At 57.5% G+C, this 19,092-nt stretch overlaps 1 protein-coding gene across 1 annotated transcript in view; it reads left to right on the top strand.

Moving 5' to 3' along the window:
- The first annotated feature begins 5,100 nt into the window (after positions 1-5,100).
- Positions 5,101-19,092, top strand: part of LOC117878091 (retinol dehydrogenase 12-like) — a 30,958-nt gene continuing 16,966 nt past the window's right edge. Inside the window, exons 1-2 of the mRNA XM_034772041.1 lie at positions 5,101-5,459; positions 15,820-16,059. Coding sequence (XP_034627932.1) covers positions 5,303-5,459; positions 15,820-16,059 — 397 coding nt within the window. The 5' untranslated portion in view covers positions 5,101-5,302. The remainder of the gene's footprint in view (positions 5,460-15,819; positions 16,060-19,092) is intronic.

The following is a 19,092-nucleotide window of genomic DNA, read 5'->3' as shown; positions in this document are numbered from 1 at the left end:
GGGGGAACTCAGTAAAATCTATTTGCCAAACCAGTCCTGGGCCTGGGGTAGGTTCCAGAGTGGCTGGCGCCACTGACACTCCTGGTCGAGGGTTGTTCTTTTGGCAGACTAGACATTCAGTCTGTACCTGGGAGGCCAGGGGTCTAAGTCCAGAGGTTAGAAAATATTTATTCATAAGCTGGGTAAGACCCTCTTTGCCGGCATGGGTGGTCTGATGCAGTTTCTGTAGCACTGGCCGTATTAGATTCTTTGGTAGGAGGATTTTTCCTTTCGTGGAGTGGAGCCATCCCTCCTTTTCCTGGAGCCCAAGTGTGTCGGCCCGGTTCCTCTCCTCGTGAGAGTACTGAGGGGCCGGGAGCTCCCCCACTGATGGGATGAGGGCATGCATATGGGCATCTTCAGCTTCCCATGGTTCCAGGGTAGCAGCTCGCTTGGCCTCCCTGTCCGCCCTGGCATTACCCCTGGCCACATCTTGATCTTCCCTTTGATGAGCCTTGCAGTGCACCACTGCTACCGCTGCGGGGAGCTGTTCCGCTTCTAAAAGCCGGAGAATTTGAAGCCCATGCTTAACCGGAGAGCCTTGGGCTGTTAGCATTCCTTTCTGCTTCCACAGACCTGCATGAGTGTGTAGCACTCCAAAAGCATATCTGGACTCAGTAAAAATGTTAACTCTTTTCCCTTTTGACAGTTCAAGTGCACGGGTTAAGCCTACCAATTCAGCCAGCTGGGCTGATGTCCCAGCAGGTAAACCCTCTGCTTCCACGGTTTCGTGGAGAGATACAATAGCATAGCCAGCCCTCCTTTGCCCGTTTGTAACAGTACCACTGCCGTCAGTGCACCACTCACAGTCTGCATTCGGGAGCGGTTGATCTTTTAAGTCCGGGCGGCTGGAGTATTGGGCATCTATGACCTCCAAACAGTCGTGTTCCTGCTCCTCTGTCTCCGGTAACAGGGTGGCTGGGTTAAGGGAGGGGCAGGTCTGTAGAGTAACTTCAGGATTTTCTAAAAGTTTAGCCTGATACTGAGCTACTCAAGCCTGTGTAAGCCAGAGACCACCCTTAGTATCCAGCAGGGCTTGGACCATGTGGGGAATATACACTTGCACAATTCCCCCAGTGTCAGTTTCTCGGCTTCCCCAAGCACTAGAGCAGTTGCTGCGACCGCCCGTAAACATGCCGGCCACCCCTGGGCAACTTGATCCAGTTGTTTAGAGAAATATGCCACGGGACGTTTCCAGGTGCCTAATAACTGAGTAAGCACTCCCAGGGCCACCCCTTTCCTCTCATGCACATACAGCTGGAACGGCTTAGTGTGGTCCGGCAGACCCAGGGCTGGGGCTTCCATCAGTTTCCTTTTTAAAACCTTAAATGCCTTGTCGGCTTCTGGGGACCAGTGAAAGGGGTCGTGATCCGCTCCCTTAACGCATTCGTACAAGGGTTTAGCCCACAGTCCAAACTCTGGGATCCATATTCTGCAGAACCTGCCATGCCCAGAAACGCCCTGAGCCGTTTACGATTGCTTGGGATAGGAATTTGACAGATAGCTTCCTTCCTCTTGTTTGAAAGCTGACGCTCCCCCTGTCTTATGTGAAACCCTAAGTACTGTACTTCTGGGAGGGCGATCTGAGCCTTACTCTGTGCTACCCGATATCCTCGGAGTCCAACAAAGTGCAGGAGGCTCACAGTGGCTTTAAGGCAGGGGATTAGACCCACAGCAGCAATCAACAAGTCATCCACATATTGCAGGAGGAGGACCCTGTCCTCATTGTCCCACTCCTCCAAGTCTCTAGCCAGGGCCTGGCCGAACAGAGTGGGGAAATTTTTAAATCCCTGGGCCAACACTGTCCAGCAAAGCTGCTTTTTAACCCTTCTGCTGTCCTCCCACTCGAAGGAGAAAATCTCCTGAGACTGGAGGTCAACCGGAATCGTGAAGAAAGCATCCTTCAAATCTAGGACTGAAAAATGGGTGTACTGCCCCCCTATAGAGGCCAACAGTGTATACGGGTTTGGAACAAGGGGGTGCAGAGTCTTAACCCGCTCATTAACCGCCCTCAGGTCCTGGACCAGCCGGTATGTGCCATTGGGCTTTTGTACAGGCAAGATAGGAGTGTTCCAAGCTGATTGGCATTCTCAAAGTACCCCGCACTTTAGGAACTGGTCTATAGTCTCCTGCAATCCCTCTCTGGCTTCCCTTCTGATCGGATACTGCTTGATTTGCACCGGACCTTTTCCTGGCAAGAGCTGAACATTAACGGGGGGTTGATGGGCTGCTTTTCCTGGGACCCCAGACGCCCAGACCAGAGGATATACTCACTCCTCCCACTGGCTCCACTCTGGGGCTTGCATGGCTGAGGGCTCAATTGCAAGGGTCATTATCCAGGCATTCTGTGCCTCCTCCCGTGCCTTTGACACGACTTGATTCCGCTCCACCTCAGACAGCAGGGTCCGCAGAAGGACATTACAGTCATCCCAGTCAGGCTTATGGCTAGCCAGACACCCTTCAAAGACCGAGATAAACTTGCTTGGATTCGTAGAGAATTCCCCTGCCTGTGCCTTAAAAGCTGCCAGGTCCACTGGATTAAAGGGCACATGCGTATAGACCTGCATTGTAGTGGCTGGGTGATTTTCTGCTCCAGGACGGGCTATCCAAGTCTCAGTAATCAATGGATAGAATCCCACCGAGGGGGCAATCTCTGGGATCTGTGGCACCTTGTCTTTATATGGTGGGGGTGTTGGAGCCGAAGGGGACACCGACTCCGCCATCACAACCAGGGAAGGGTTCAAGGGACTAACATTAGCCACTGCTGCTCCTGTCGGGGTTAAATTACACCTCTGCAAAAGAGCTGACCTATCTCTTAGCAACATAAACAACTGTACATACATATGTTCATTCCATTTACCCGTACGCTGACAAAACAAAAGCAATTGAAGGATCGTATTATAATTAAGTGATCCCTCCGGTGGCCACCTTTCCTGGTCCTCCAGCTGGTACTGAGGCCAGTCTACTGTACAGTATCTTTTCAGTTTACTTTTAATCAACGGATCCGATCCAAACACTTTCCAGTTCACCAGAATGCATTCCAAGGGTGTACACCTTGCCCTGCCTGGAGTACTCTGTCCCTGCCCCATACTCTAGGGAGACACTGGGCGTCCCCAGGTCAAAACAGGTAAAGTCCCCACTGGACTGTTCCTACCTTATCCAAGGGTCCAGTTTCGCACCGTCGCCCTATCCATGGGACCGGTTCCCCACCGTCGCCCGCAGCCGCTTCTCCACTGTATGAGCGCGTTGCACCGTTGTGCCCTCCGGGGTCGACCAAACCGCGTCTCCGCCGAGGCCCCCGATGAAGTCACCGGTGCGCGCTGGGCGTCGGTTTGGAACTGCAAACCGTCGCTGCAATCCGTCGACCTCCGAGAGGGGTCCAGGCAAGGCTAAATTTCAGCCTTGAGCCAACCAGGGATGCCAAGACTGTTGCCAGCACAGAGTGCCCGAGGAAAGCAACAGCGGGTTCGTTGCCTGGTGTACTTTGCGCCAATGAACACACCAGGGTGGAGAAGCAATCAAAGTTTATTTGAGCTCTCAGAGCGGTGCAAGGAGACTGACACGTTTCAGATCAAGCACACCATTATAAGCAGCTTTTCTCTTTTTATACATTTTGCAGCTAAGCTTTTTCCCCTCTTCCCCCCCCTTCCCCCTGTAATAGTTTACATTAAGCAAGTAGCAAGCAATTACATTTAAGCAGTTAAATCGTCTTGGCGGCTATAAGTCCAGCTTGTTAGTAACTTCTCTTTGAATTATTATCTTGTCCCTTTCCTTTGATTTGTTATTTTGCCTTTCAGCCAGAAGTCTGCAGGCCTCAGGAAAGCAACTGATAACTGGCTGTTACACATTCTGATTTCTGCACCTGGTTTGTGGGGTCGATTAGAGTTTAAACATGGAAGAACTTTGGTTCATTTAGGCCTAGTGCAGGAAGGCTTCATTGACACTCGTGGTCTTCCACCCTCCCGAGTTACCTAGGGTTATGCCTAATGACACCAACAAACCCACGAGTGCTGCCTAGGTATTCAGTTCTGAGCACAGCTGTCTGCTGATCGCTTTTGGCCGGCGGTGGGCTATAGATCACTTTCGTACTGAGTGCAGGGGGCATGGGCGGCCCGTCATGGAGCCGGTTCTGTGTTGTATGGTTAAGAGGGGCCCCTGGCTATTGAACCTGACCCTTCTTGCTGCCGATTCCGCCTGGCAAAAGAGTCAAACACTGAAGGGCTGGGACTGGCTGGTGTCAGAGTCAGGAGACCAGGCCAGATGGACGCCTGCCAGGGAAGGGCCAGGGTATGTGGCTCCCCAACGGGGGTGGATTGTCCTGGAATCGCCCCCGGGGAAGGGCCGGGGGTCTGTGGCTCCCCGACGGAGGTGGATTGTCCGGGAATCGCCCCAGGGGGAAGGGCCGGGGGTTCATGGCTCCCCGACGGGGGTGGATTGTCCGGGAATCGCCCCAGGGGGAAGGGTCGGGGGTCCGTGGCTCCCCAACGGTGGTGGATTGTCTGGGAATCACCCGGGGGGGAAGGGCTAGGGTCTGTGGCTCCCCGACAGGGGTGGATTGTCCGGCAATCGCCCCCGGGGAAGGGCCAGGTGTCCGTGAATCCCCGACAGGGGTGGATTGTCTGTGAATTGCCCCGGGGGGAAGAGCTGGGGGTCCGTGGCTCCCCAACGGGGGTGGATTGTCCGGGAATCGCCCCCGGGGAAGGGCCGGGGGTCTGTGGCTCCCCGACGGAGGTGGATTGTCCGGGAATTGCCCCAGGGGGAAGGGCTGGGGGTCCATGGCTCCCCGACGGAGGTGGATTGTCCGGGAATCGCCCTGGGGGGAAGGGCTGGGGGGCTGTGGCTCCCTGCCGGGGGTGGATTGTCTGGGAATCGGCCCGGGGGGAAGGGCCGGGGGCTCTGTGGCTCCCTGACTGAGACAGGGGGGTTGATCCCGCCAGAAATCCACCCCAGAGGGAAACCGCGGGCCCCTCACGGTGGGTGATTATCTCAGGAGGGAGGCTGGTGTGGCCGGGCATTGCAGCCAGGCAGCGTGTGCTCAGTTTCAATATCAGCCTGCCCTTTGCTCCTCCCTGCGTGGCAGTTGACATTCCTCTCTCCTCTTGGCAGAGGCAGTCAGGAGTGTGTGACAGAAGTTTCAGACTCTGAGGAGCTGGAAGTACAACCTGGGGTGTGGCGGGCGGGCGGACTCCCTGCTCCTGATGCCAGCCTCCCGGGGAACTTACCACATCGATCATCCCAGAGGAGTTGAAGTTTGCAGCCTGCTATGGAGCTCTCCTGCTTCGGCAGCCACCTGGGCTGGGCTGCGTGTGTGCTGGTGCTGGCCCTGCTCCTCCGAGCCAGGAGACGGGGCGCCTGGCTCCCCCGTATGTCTCCCACTGACCTGACGGGCAAGACAGCCATTGTCACAGGAGCCAACTGCGGTGAGTCTGGCCCCAGCCACCTGGGTACAGCGGGGGGAGGAGGGGCGGGGGGGGACTGGCTAGTACTTGGTGCTGTTCACTAGGAGCAGCTGGAGGCACCAGCCTCCTCCATCCCTCTCCCCCGGCACACCCTGTCCACAGTGGCAGCAGCTGGGCTGCAGGGAGTGGAGCTGGGCAGGGAGAGGGGAAGAAGGGGGCTGGGGGTCCCGCGCCTTGCGGCTCCCGAGCCCTGCTCCCCTGGGCCTGTGGGGAGGGGGAGACCGGACAGAAATACGCCCCGCCCGGGGGAGTGGGCCGTGGTGCCCTCTCATGGCTGGGCTCCCAGAGAGGAAAAGGGACCCACCACTGCTGCCAGGCAGGGAGGGGGTTTTACAGCGTTACTGAGGGCCGGATTAATGCAGCAATGATGTGTGAGGTGAACGGAGGGATCCAGCTTGCGGGGGAATCAGTCGCTTAAAAGAGAAATGTAAATAAACAGTGCAGGGAGGGCATGCGTGTGGCTGCGTGTGCATGCAGGTGGGTGCGTGTGCATGCATGTGTATGTACAGGTGCATGCAGGGGCTGCTTCTGCCTCCGGCCCCACAAGGCCCTGCATGCCTGAGCGCAGCGTGGGAGTACTTCCTCTCCCGGCAGGTGGAGGTTCAGAGGAAGGAGGGCGCAGTGGGGCTGGTGATGGGGCCAGGGGAGACTGAGCACAGGAGGGGAGCGCAGCTGGTTCGTACGGTGGCATTGCCAGAGGGGAAGGGCTGGACGGCTCACACAGTGCTGGGGGGAAGGGCTGGACGGCTCACACAGTGCGGGGGGGAAGGGCTGGACGGCTCACACAGGGCGGGGGGGGGGGGCAGGGCGGGACGGCTCAGGGGGGGGGGGGGGGCTGGACGGCTCACACAGGGCGTGGGGTGGGGAGGGCTGGATGGCTCACACTGGGCAGGGGGCCTCTCACCCCTTAGCTGACTGTTCAAAACCTCTGTAATCCTCAATTTCCCCTGCTCCTCTCCAGCCTGACGCTAGCCCCAGAGCCCCATTGCTACCAGGAGAGAAGCCATTTGCTGATCATTCCCCCAACACCAATGTGTTAATACCCCCCCACACACACCCCTTTGCTCTCCTCCCCTTCCTTCCCCTCTGCAATGGCTTTCCCTGCGGTTAATGACCGCCTTGTCAAGGACACGGCCTAGCCCGGAAGCACCTGCTCAGGGCTCTGAACTCCACCGGGGGGAAATGGCTGTTAGCGACGCTCCAGCCACACCGCCAAGGCCCTGAGCGTACGGGACGGGGCCCTGCTCTAACTGCAGCCAGGCTCTAAGCCAGGCCGGTGCTAAGCCCCGGGGGCATGTGCTGATTGGGCTGACGAGGCCGCTCGGGGTTTAGCTTAAACCTCTTCCCAGTTGACTGAAGTGAGCCCCAGAAACCTGCTCTCCGCCTGGAACAGGGACGCCACAGGGATCGCACCGGCTGCCTGGGCATCTGGACTGACGAACAGCGGTGTCCCCTCAGCTCTCTAGCCTGGGCGGCTTTCACACTCCTGGTCTGCTCACACCCAGCCACCAGCGTGTGAGTTACTCCCAGTTATGGTGTCCGCAGCCACAGCCAGCCACTCGCACAGTACTACCCCCGATACTGGAATTACCTCGGAGCCCGTTTCCCCTGTGCCTCAGAGTTACCCTTTATAGATCTAGCTTCAGATACAAGAACGATATGTGCAAACAAACAGGATGACGACACGCAGTAGATTATAAGCTTTGTAATGATACCTCACAAGAAACCTTTGGCCTAAAACATATTCCACTTACAACACATTCACACTCATTAGCATATTTTCATAACACATATGGAGTGCAACATCGCACCCTCCTCCTGAACGTACAACCAGAGACTTGCCCACTGTCCATGGCGGAGGCAGTACATGTAAAATTCCGGTTTGTCTCTGGTTACGCCCCCTCTTCCAGTACCTTTAAAGCCTATGATGTCATTCATAGGTGTCCTAGCAAGGTTCGGGGTTCCTGGTCCCCGGGTGCCTGAAAACAGGTTGGGGTGTAGTATTGCTAACAGAATGCAGATAGCAATATCTGTCAAAGTGTAGATGTCTTGGCATTTAGCCACCAATGCCATGAGGTGGCGTGCCTCAGTTTCCCCTTCCACACAGCAGCGTAGACCTGTTCAAGCCTTATCCCCACCCCTAGCATGAGGTATGTCCCACATCTTCAAAGGGTTTCCCATTAGTATTAACACCTTTGTCTTGACCCAGAGGTGGAGTAGCAAAGGACACGAGATTAACAGCCAATCCATGACGGACAGACTCTGTTCACACAGTTTGGTTTGTTCAGTGTCTATTGCATTTTTCAATTCCTTTGTGTACCACGGTAGTGTTCAGGTACAGATCCTCCTGTCTCTTTGGAGAAGGCTCTCTAGTTAGGTATGTGTTTGGGGGTTTGGCAAGGAAAGGGTGCACTGCAGCCATTCCTGCCCTTGGCCCCTCCCTCGGGAATCTCTTTGTGTTGGGCCCCACCCGCTTGTGAAGCTTCCCAAATGCAATGTTTTCCCTCCCCATGCCTTGAAAAGACAGTGTGATCTCTTACAAGCGTAGCAGGAACAACATCTTTCAATGGGGAGCTTTGGATGGTTAGGTCCCCTCGGTCACCCCACTCTGTTCCCAACAGGTCAGCTGGGTGGACTCTCCCCTCCAGGAGATCTGACCCCCAGTGTTCCCTTAAAACCTGATCCAGAGGTGAGGGGTCTGGCATTTCAGATGCAGATCCTTCACCCTTCTCCAGGCCTTCCTACAAAAGGTGGGCAGACCCTCCTGTCCCCCTCACCTTCCGTCTGGACTCCCCTCTCTGGGTCAGACACTCCTGTCCCCCCTTACCTTCTGTCTGGGCTTCCCTCTCTGGGTCAGACACTCCTGTCCCCCCTTACCTTCTGTCTGGGCTTCCCTCTCTGGGTCAGACACTCCAGTGTCCCCTAAAAGGGAAGGTGACCCTGATCCAGCTGTGGGCTCACAGCTACCAGCTATGACAGACCCATCACTGGACAGCAAAATCCGCCCCACCCCACCCCACTCAGGTTGGGCTTGCTTCCAGCTACAGAGACCTTGGGGTCTGTTCCCACCGCAGCAGTCACCAGGACCCCATCTTCCATCTCCAGGATCCATGTCTCTGTGCCCCTCTTCCACTCCATTACAGCCAGTTCCTGCCTCTGGGTCTCAATTTGTGCTTCTCTCTGGGCCTCAGTTTCTTTCTTTTAAGTGCAGGGCTTGCTGGCTCTCGCATTCCTTCTTAGCAATGTGCAACCTGTGCAGTTCTAGCTTCTTCTGAGCTTCACTCTCACCCATTTTGCTAATTTTCTGCCTCTATTTCCCTTACCTGAAATAAGCAAACAGAAAATAACAAACCAGTAACTACTTGGTCTGTTCTCCGGCCACCACACTTAAAACTCACTTAAAATCACCACCAGTGTCTCAAAGCAATCAGCTGTGCACTGACCCTGCTTGGCTACGCCACTGTGACGGGTTTGGTCACAAAGATCCCCTTGGGACTGTCACCTGACGTGCTGGAATTATCTCTGAGCCTGTTTTCCCTACCAGCTTGGGACTCCAGAACCCTGCCTTGTTGAGCCAGACACGCCAGCCTGGTCTGGTTCACACCCCCAAAGTTGCAGACTTTAACCAAAAACTGCTCAGCAGATCACCTATCTCCAGCACCCAGACACCCAGTTCCCAATGGGATGCAAACTCCAAATAAATCCGTTTTACTCTGTATAAAGCTTATACAGGATAAACTCATAAATTGTCCGCCCTCTATAACACTGACAGAGAGAGATGCACAGCTGTTTGCTCCCCCAGGTATTAATCACTTACTTTGGGTTTACTAATAAACAAACGTGATTTTATTAAGTATAAAAAGTAGGATTTAAGTGGTTTCAAGTAATAACAGACAGAACAAAGTAACTCACCAAGCAAACTAAAGCAAAAACATGCAAGTCTAAGCCTAATACGTTAAGAAACTGATGACAGGTAATATCTCACCCTCAGAGATGTTCCAATGAGCTTCTTTCACAGACTAGACTCCTTCCTAGTCTGGGCCCAATCCTGTCCCCTGGTACAGTCCTTGTTCCAGCTCAGGTGGTAGCTAGGGGATTTCTCATGACTGCAGCCCCCTTTGTTCTGTTCCACCCCCTTATATGGCTTTGGCACAAGGCGGGAATCTTTTGTCTCTTTGGGTCCCCACCCCTCTTTCTAAATGGAAAAGTACCAGATTTAAGTTGGATTTCAGCATCATGTGACATGATCACATGTCCTGTGAGACCCCCAACCTCCATTCTTTCTGGGCTGGCTTACATGAACACAGGAAGGTTTGCCAGTAAACAGCCATTTACAACCAACTGTCCTAGTCACTGGGAGCCATCAAGATCCAAACCACCATTAACGGCCCACACTTTGCATAATTACAAAAGTACCTCAGAGTTATAGTTTACATTCCTAGTTTCAGATACACAAGTGATACATTCATACAAATAGGATGACCACACTCAGTAGATTATAAGCTTTGTAATGATACCTCACAAGAGACCTTTTGCATGAAGCATATTCCAGTTACATCATATTCACACTCATTAGCATATTTCCATAAAACATATGGAGTGCAGCGTAACAAATCCCTTAATGAATTGCCTGTTAAGATTTGCAAAGCCCAAGAATCGCTGACTGCCCGGCACATTAGATGGTGCCTTCCACTCTGGTTGCTGCTCTTCTGTGAGGTCCGGGTTAGTTCTGCTGGGGACGTGATGTAACCTAGCAACTCCACTGTGTCCTTGTCAAATTCACACATTTCGGGCTTGGCACAGAGTTCGTTCGGACAAAGTCTATCTGGAACGATACATAAATAGCGGTCACGGAGCTCTTGATTTGCAGAGAAGATGAGAACGTCCTCTAGATGACCATGAACTGATCAAGGATATCCCTAACAATGTCATTTGTAAAACGCTGGAAGGTAATGGGAGCATTACAGAGGCCAAACAGCACGATCAAATATTTAAACTGGTCGTACTTTGTTCAGCGCGCTCTTGGGGTCATCCCCTTGCTGATTCTGACCACGTTATATGCTCCATCCAGGACTAAGTTTGTGAAAAGGAGTCTCTGCAGGAACTCATTAATAAGGGGACGGAGATACCGATTGCATTCTGTGATTTGATTTAGTGGCAGGTCTTCGATGCAGGGTTGGAGAGAACTATCCTTCTTGGCTACCAGAATATAGAGGCACCAAGGTTAAATTCCTTCCGCAGGTTTTCCTCTAGCTATTCCCAGGGGGCTTGGAGCTGTGGCTCAGAGAGAGCGTAAATGCATGTTCCCGGGCCGAGTTCAATAGGGCAGTTGTATGGCGGTGGGGTGGTAGGGGGTCTGACTTCAGTCGGTCAAACACCTGGGCAAATTCCAGGTATTTGACAGGAATCTTCGGTGTGGCTGGGCCTGCTGCTTGCCTCTCCTGGAGTCTCGGGGCTTGGCGTGAACCACAGAGCATGGCCGACTGTGGACGGGGGCTCGGGAGGCATTCTCGTTGGCACTGCAGTGAGCAGTGATTACCAGCCGATTAGGGAGTCATGGGCGACAAGCCAAGGGGCACCAAGGACAACTGGTGACTGTGGGGCACCGATCACCCTGAACTGCATGATTCCCTGTGGCCGCTGCTGGTGATGACCTCCAGAGGTGCAGTTTGATAGGTGACGGGCCCCGAAGAGAGAAGTGACCCCACAATGGTCTGAACGAGCTGAGGAGAGTCCTGGGGGGCGGGGGGAGGAAGCTGATGACCCTTGACAATTTCTTGATCAATGAAGCTACCAGCTGTGCCCGAGTCGACCAATGCCTCCAAGCGGAGGCTGGGCATTGCAGGGTGCTGAAAGGGAGGTCAGACGAAGTGGAGTGGTGCTCTGGTTAGGGGTGTTAGGATTCCAGCAGGGTGGCTCACGGTGTGGTGGAGTGAGGTACTGACCCAGCTCCGGCCCTGCTGCTGGACCTGGGTCCTAGAGGTGTCTGACCCAGAGGGGCAGAGGTTCTTGGCTGGGCAACCCACTGCAAAATGCCTGGATTCCCCACAGTACAGGTAGAGTCCTGGAGTTCAGCGCCGGTCCGTTTCGTCGGCGGAGAGCTGGGGTGGAACGTGGTCACTCTGTGTTGGCTCGGGGTCTGGCAGAAGGAGCCGGTTCAACAGGGGTTGGCTGTTGCACGGCTTTTCCTGCCCTCGTTCTGTTAGTTGGTTGCCCTTGGGGGGAGGGATAGCTCAGTGGTTTGAGCATTGGCCTGCTAAACCCAGGGTTGTGACTTCAATCCTTGAGGGGGCCACTTAGGGATCTGGGGCAAAATCAGTACTGAGTCCAGGGGGCTGGACTCGATGACCTTTCAAGGTCCCTTCCAGTTCTAGGATATCTCCATTCATTTATTTATTTTAAGCCCCCACTCCCGCCCCGCCTCCAGGGCTGGAGCACCCACAGAGTCGGCACCTATGGGAGCAGGGCTCCTGCTGTGGTAGTTACAGAAGAGACCTCCACGTCATTCAGACTGCACCCTTCCTACGTCTGGTTTTTTCTGGGTGCTCGAACTGCAAGCGGCCAGGGGCTTGGCAGCCTACCTAGGGGTGGAGCAGGACCTTGCCTGGCGCCTGTGGTGGAAGCCCAGAGAAATGCCAAGTGTAGATTCAGGAATCAGGCGTCAGTCCCAGGGTGAAGCTGGTGTCAGAGCTGGGGGGCCAAACTGAAGGGCAGAACTGGAGTCAGAAGCCAAAGCCTCAGCCAAAGGGTCAGAGCTGCAGCCAGCAGTTGGAGCCAGGAGTCAGAAACCAGAACAGGGCAGGACCAGCTCACTTTCCCTGCCCCCAACTCCCAGTCCCAGAGGCTCTGTCCTCACCCCCCCCCCCCCCCCCGGACCTCTGCATCCTTTGGCCCTCCGGGAAGCTTGGAGCCTCCACGGGCAGCAGGTGGGGAGGGGACCCCTATGGCTGATTGACGAATTCAAGAGACCCTCCGTGGAGCAGCCACCCTTGTGACGTTGTGTACCTTGGGGGAACTCTCTGCACCCCCATGTTTGTCCTTATAATATGCTTGTGGGGTGTCCAATGCAAAGTTTGTCATGTTGGGTGTCTTTGGAAGGCTCCTGATGCACACAGAATTGTTGTTGTAGAGATGTTATAGTAATCGTTGTTATAGGTTGTAATTTCATGTCTATAGTTATGAAGCTGAAAATGTGTCCTCATGGCTTAAAATAAGCCCAGGCAAAACTCTCCAAGAGCAGAGGGGCAGTTCACACCTCATCAGGGCATGTATGGGACAAACCCAGCCCAGCCTCACAGGAACAAAGGACACTGGCCTAGGCAGCAACAAAGGATCTGTTGGACTCTCAAGTGAGTCACCCCCCTTCCCTTGGTCAGTTTGGGACTGCGATGAGGTAATGCTCACCTGACTCTGAGGGGGGGGGCAAAGCCAAGAGGGAAGAAGGAACATGATAAAAGGGAGAGACGTTTGCCAGGCTCTTCCTCGCTCTTCCACCTCCATCTACAGACATCACCACCAAGCGACCGAAGCGCTGATCAAAGGGGAGAGCCTGGCTGAAGGGCAACCAGCCAGCCTGTGGTGAGAAGCATCTATGTTTGTAAGGGCGCTGAAAGTGTTCAGATCAGCTTAGAATGTGTTTTGCTTTTGTTTCATTTGACCAAATCTGACTTCTTGTGCTTTGACTTATAATCACTAAATCTATCTTTAATAAATGTAACGGAGGGTCCTGTGGCACCTTTGAGACTAACAGAAGTATTGGGAGCATAAGCTTTCGTGGGTAAGATGCAAGACTCTGAAGAAGTGAGGTTCTTACCCACGAAAGCTTATGCTCCCAATACTTCTGTTAGTCTCAAAGGTGCCACAGGACCCTCTGTTGCTTTTTACAGATTCAGACTAACACGGCTCCCCTCTGATACTTTAATAAATGTGTTTGTTTGTTCTACGTCACGCAGTGTGTTTGGTTTGCAGTGTGTCAGAGACTCTCCTTGGGATAACAAGCCTGGCACATATCAATTTCTTTGTTAAATTGACGAACTCATATAAGCTTGCAGCGTCCAGCGGGCATAACTGGACACTGGAAGGGTTGCGTCTGGGACCGGAGATAATGGCTAGTGTCATTCGCTTGCAGAATCCAAGGAGCAGTTTACATGCGAGAGGCTGTGCGTGAACAGCCCAGGAGTGGGGGCTCTCACAGTGAGCAGGGTCAGGCTGCCTCCCAGAGTCGAGGATTGGAGTGACCTCGCAGATCACCGGTCCAGATAACACCAGGGGCACATCGCCCCCCACCCCCGTCTCTGGACCTCTGCCCCCTTTGGCCCTCCGGGAAGCTTGGAGCCCCATGGGCAGCGGGTGGGAAGGGGACCCCCCCCGTCTGATTGCCAAATCTGAGAGACCCTCCATGGAGCAGCCACCAACCTGCTCTGCCCTCCCCCGAGCCGCCTGAGCCTGTGAGTGCCGAGAGGAGGGGACGCCCCAGCCATCATGCCGCTGATACAGCATGTCCCCCCGCCACCGTTCGACACCCCGTCCAGCAGGCGCTGAGCACGGCCCGGGACAGCGGGGACGGGCGTGGGGCGAGCTCACTGGCAGCAGAATGGGGGGCGAGGGGGCTGGCTGCCCTCCAGCGATTGCCTCATGCCGGGCCCAGCAGGGGGGGTTGAGGAGGGAGGTTTGGGCAGCTGCGGGCTGGGGTACGCCGGAGGCGTTGAGTGAGGAGCCGGGGCAGGGAGAGGCGCGGGGGCGGGGGGGGGGGCGGGGGGGGGGGGGGGGGGGGCAGAATGGTTGAGGGGGGGAGGCCAGGAAAAGTCCGGGTCACGCAGTGAATCCCCACATAGTGAAACCCCCCCCCCTCCCCGAGACCCCGTCCGGCCGTCCTCTCCCTGCCCTTGTCCCCCGGGGCCCCATCTGGCTGTCCTCTTCCCCGCCCCCCAGGGCCCCGTCTGGCTGTCCTCTTCCCCTCCCTCCTCCCCCGGAGCCCTCTCTGGCCATCCTCTTCCCCCTTCAGCCCCCCAGGGCCCCATCTAGCAATCCTTTTCCCCTGGAGCTCCGTCTGGCCATCCTCTCCCCCCACCCCAGGGTCCCGTCTGGCCGTCCTCTCCCCAGCCCTCAGCCCCTCTGGGGCCCCGTCTGGCCACTCTCCCACTCCCCGCACTGAGCCCAGGCCCCATGGAGCTGAGTGCTGCCCCTCGCAGGCAGGATAGGCAGGGGGCCCAGGTCCCCAGAGCCAGCACTGAGACCCCTCTGCTCCTTGGGTCAGAGGTGTCCTCCCATAGGTGCCGACTTCCCTGCTTTCCTCTGGGTGCTCGACCCCCCACTCCACCCCTGGCCCCGCCCCCAGTCCACCCCTTCCATGAAACCCCGCCCCCTTCCAACCCCCATTCCAACCCCTTTCCCAAATCCCCGCCCCGGCCCCGCCTCCTCCCCTTCCCTCCCGGGGCGTGCTAACGCTGCCAAACAGCTGTTTGGCGGCAGCCGGGCGGGAAGCGCTGGGAGCTAGGCGGAGGAATGGGGATGCGGCGCGCTCAGGGGAGGAGGCGGAGGAGGGGAGGGGAGGTGGGGCAGGGAACTTGGCTGCCGGTGGGTGCAGAGCACCCACTAATTTTTCCCCATGGGTGCTCCAGCCCCGGAGCATCCACGGAGTCGGCACCTATGCTCTGACTGCTCCACGCAGTGCGAGTCGATCAGCGCCACTGCTTGGCCCCTCTTAGCAGCCAGCCCTGCCGCTGGGCCTGGGGGAGGCTGTTCCTACGGGCAGGGCATCCAGGGCCCAACTTTCGCCCATATCTTGTGTTCTGAGGCCTTAGCTTTTTCCTTCCCTCGCTGCGGCTAATATCCTCTCCCAGACCCTTCCCTATCTCCCGTCCTCCTCCTCTCCAACTGCCCACCCCAGAGAGCCCCCGAGGCTGCTCTGCCCCACTTGCCTCCCTAAGCACGTCCTGCCCTCCTACGAATCTCCCCCAGGCTGCCCCTTCCCCACCACCTCCTGTGGTCACCTTGGGGTCTGCAGGACACCAGCTGCCATTGCTCCAGCCTGGCCGCTGCTGGAAGCCTCTGCTCCTACCTGTCTGCTTCTCCCGGGCTCCCTCTCCTTCCTGCCCTCTGCCCCAGCCCCTCCTTTCAACCCTCCTGCAAACCCAGTTCTTCTGCGATACCCCTGCGGCGTGTCCCCCACCTGCTCGCTCTCGAGTGACCGGGGTGGGGGCGGATGTTGGCAGGGGCGCGGCAGAGCGATGTCGGGCACTGGGGCAGACAAAGGGGCTGAGTTCTGGAGGGAGAAGGGGAAGTTAGAGCGTCACCATGTGACGCGGGCCTGTGTCCACAGGGATCGGGAAATACGTGGCCTTGGACCTGGCCCGTAGGAATGCCCGCACCATCCTCGCCTGCCGCAGCAGAGAGCGGGGGCAGGCGGCGGTGGAGGAAATCCAGAGGGCCACCGGGAACCCAAACGTGCTTCTGAGGATTGTGGACATCAGCAACATGGCCTCCGTCCGGCGCTTTGCCAAGCAGATCCGGCAGGAGGAGAAGCGACTGGACATCCTGGTCAATAACGCCGGAGTCGCAGGTTGGTGGCGTCGCGTAGGGATTGGGACAGGCCTTCAGCAGAGTGTGCCCAGCCCCTGCCTGCAGAACCCTCCTCCCCTGTGCCACACGCCAGCCACGTCTGCCCAGCCCCTGCCAGCAGAACCCCCCTCCCCTGTGCCACACGCCAGCCACGTCTGCCCAGCCCCTGCCAGCAGAACCCCCCTCCCCTGTGCCACATGCCAGCCACGTCTGCCCAGCCCCTGCCAGCAGAACCCCCCTCCCCTATGCCACACGCCAGCCACGTCTGCCCAGCCCCTGCTAGCAGGACCCCCCTCCCCTGTGCCCACACGCCAGCCACGTCTGCCCAGCCCCTGCCTGCAAAACCCCCCTCCCCTGTGCCACACGCCAGCCACGTCTGCCCAGCCCCTGCCTGCAAAACCCCCCTCCCCTGTGCCACACGCCAGCCACGTCTGCCCAGCCCCTGCCAGCAGAACCCCCCTCCCCTATGCCACACGCCAGCCACGTCTGCCCAGCCCCTGCCTGCAAAACCCCCCTCCCCTGTGCCACACGCCAGCCACGTCTGCCCAGCTCCTGCCTGCAGAACCCCCCTCCCCTGTGCCCACACGCCAGCCACGTCTGCCCAGCCCCTGCCTGCAAAACCCCCCTCCCCTGTGCCACACGCCAGCCACGTCTGCCCAGCTCCTGCCTGCAGAACCCCCCTCCCCTGTGCCCACACGCCAGCCACGTCTGCCCAGCTCCTGCCTGAGGAACCCCCCTCCCCTGTGCCCACACGCCAGCCACGTCTGCCCAGCCCCTGCCAGCAGAACTCCCTGTAGGCCTTGCTGGAGCCCTTGGCATAACTGACTGTATGAACAAGGGACGGTGAAGCAGAGTAGGCCTGGGCGGGGCAGGTATTAACTAGCCCCAAGTCAGCGCATTCCTGACTGGGGAGCATGGTGCAGCAGCACGCAGAGTCATGGCCTGAACACATTCCTGGGAGCTGGGCCAGGGACACCTGTCACGGAGTATTGGGGGACTCAGGGCCCTGCACCCCCGGCTTCCTGCGATTCACCATGACTCTCAGCCAGCCAGTAAAGCAGAAGGTTTATTTGGATGACAGGAATACAGTCCAAGACAGGTCTTGCAGGCACAGACAACAGGGCCCCCCTCAGTTAGGTCCAGCTTGGGGTCCCAGGGCATCCCAGCCCACCCCCCTTTGGGGGGTCAGAGCCATCTCTGCCTCCCAGCCATCTCTCCAGCCTGCTTCCAGCACTCTCCCTTCAGCGACCCCTCCCACAGCCTTTGTTCAGTTTCCCGGGCCCCGGAGTCACCTGGCCTCCAACCCCTTCCTGGGTTCTCATGTTACAAGCTCAGGTATGTTCCCTCAGGCCGACTCCCATCCCCCGATGCAGACCATCCTAGCCACACTCGCCTGTCAGCATTCACACACCCCAGCAAGAACAGTCCCAGTTCGTCACAACACCCCGACCCGCGTAAGATGAGGAGGGACCAACAGGAGACTGGAGGGGGATGTTTTGCTCGAAGGTGCAGGATAATAACCAAAAGCAGTAGGGTGTCCCAGGCCCCTGCTTGTATCCCGGTAGAAAAGGAGACGTCACAGGAGGGGGGGTCTTTGTGCTGGTCTAGGGGCAGGCCCTGGAGTCCTGACTGAGCTGGTCTCGTTGTGGCGAGCGTACTCGTGCTAGTGCACCTGCAGCTCGTAGCGGGTGCTAGGCCCACGCTTTGGCGACAAGAAACCTGGCCGCGCGCCTTCCCCGCTGCGCTGAGCCTGTGGGCCTTCTTTACGCCGGCCATCGCGGCCTGCGGGATCAGCCCCCTGCGTTCTCTGTGGCTGCAGCTGACGCCGGCACACCGCCAGGCACCCCGACCGCTGATTTGATGGGTGCCCACTCTAGGAGTCGCGGCCTAGAATGGTAGAAATCTCTGAGCTAAGGAATCCCCTCATCCCCCCCATCCAGATCGCCCCGGAGTTTGATACAGTGTGGACGTGCTGGGGAGTAGGTCAAGGCAGGCCGTCCGAGTTCACAAAGAAAGTGGGGAGACGTGGGCTGGAATCGGTAAGGCAGTGCCAGAGTCTGTAGCCTTGAAGAAGAGGAAGTGTAAAGAAATGTAGGATCTTGCAAACCGTGGCCAGGGCTGTTAGATGGCGAAGACAACAGGCCACAAAATTGGCAGGGCAAGTACTAGAAAGAAAGAAAGAGTTTGGCAATGGAGGCTAAGACTCTAAGCCTAAAGCGAAGGTGTCACGTTGGGGGTGCAGTCCAGACCAGTGAGGGGTTGTGCACCATCTGCTCTGCAGCCTTGGGTCCCTCACAATGCTTTGCTGCTGTAGCTCTGTGCATAGCTACAGCCCTGGTCCAGCACCTCTGAGCCAGGCAGCAACACACCAGCCACCCTCTGGCTTCCACCAGCCTTGGTCACGACCTACAGGGTCACTCCCAGTCCCGGATTTTCCCCAAATCGTGTGTTCTGCACCGTCCAGCCAGTAGCGTAGCTAGTGGGGTGCAGGGGAAGCAGCCACTTCCCCTCAGCACATTTTTAAAAAGCGGCTGCCGGAGCTGTGGCTCCCGGCGCGGCTCGGCGGCGGGAGGGGGGAAGCTGCTGTGGCGGCAGCTCAAGACATTCCGGCACTAGGCAGAGCGCCGGCGGCTTCGCGGCGTGGAGGGGCTGCAGCGGGGCGCCCGGCTCGGAGCGCGGGAGAAGAAAGTGAGGGACGGGAGGAGGCGCTGCCGCTCCCCGGGCACAGGTGCTGCTGCTGCTCCAGCTCTCCGGGCGGTGGGGGGCAAAGTGCCCCCTGAGCAGCGCCGCCCGCAGGGGGATGGACCGGCTGCTTGGTCTCTGTAAGGGGGCTGCCCGGTCACGCGGGGAGCGGGTCCCGCGCAGGCGGAGGCGGGCAGAGTTGTGCGGCAGAGGGCTGGAGGCAGGACATCTGCCCCGTCCGTCAGCCAGCCCGCCCCCCGGGGTGGGGCGGGGACACCTGCTACAAGCTGGGGTGCGCAGCCACCCCCGTCCCCGCCGCCCCGCTCCCGGAACGCGGCCGGAGCCGTGGGGC

This window comes from Trachemys scripta, chromosome 5 (genome assembly GCF_013100865.1).
Source record: "Trachemys scripta elegans isolate TJP31775 chromosome 5, CAS_Tse_1.0, whole genome shotgun sequence".
In the NCBI taxonomy this organism is placed as follows: domain Eukaryota; kingdom Metazoa; phylum Chordata; order Testudines; family Emydidae; genus Trachemys; species Trachemys scripta.
The sequence above is the reverse complement of the archived record's forward strand: the minus strand, read 5'-3'. Positions and strand labels throughout refer to the sequence as shown.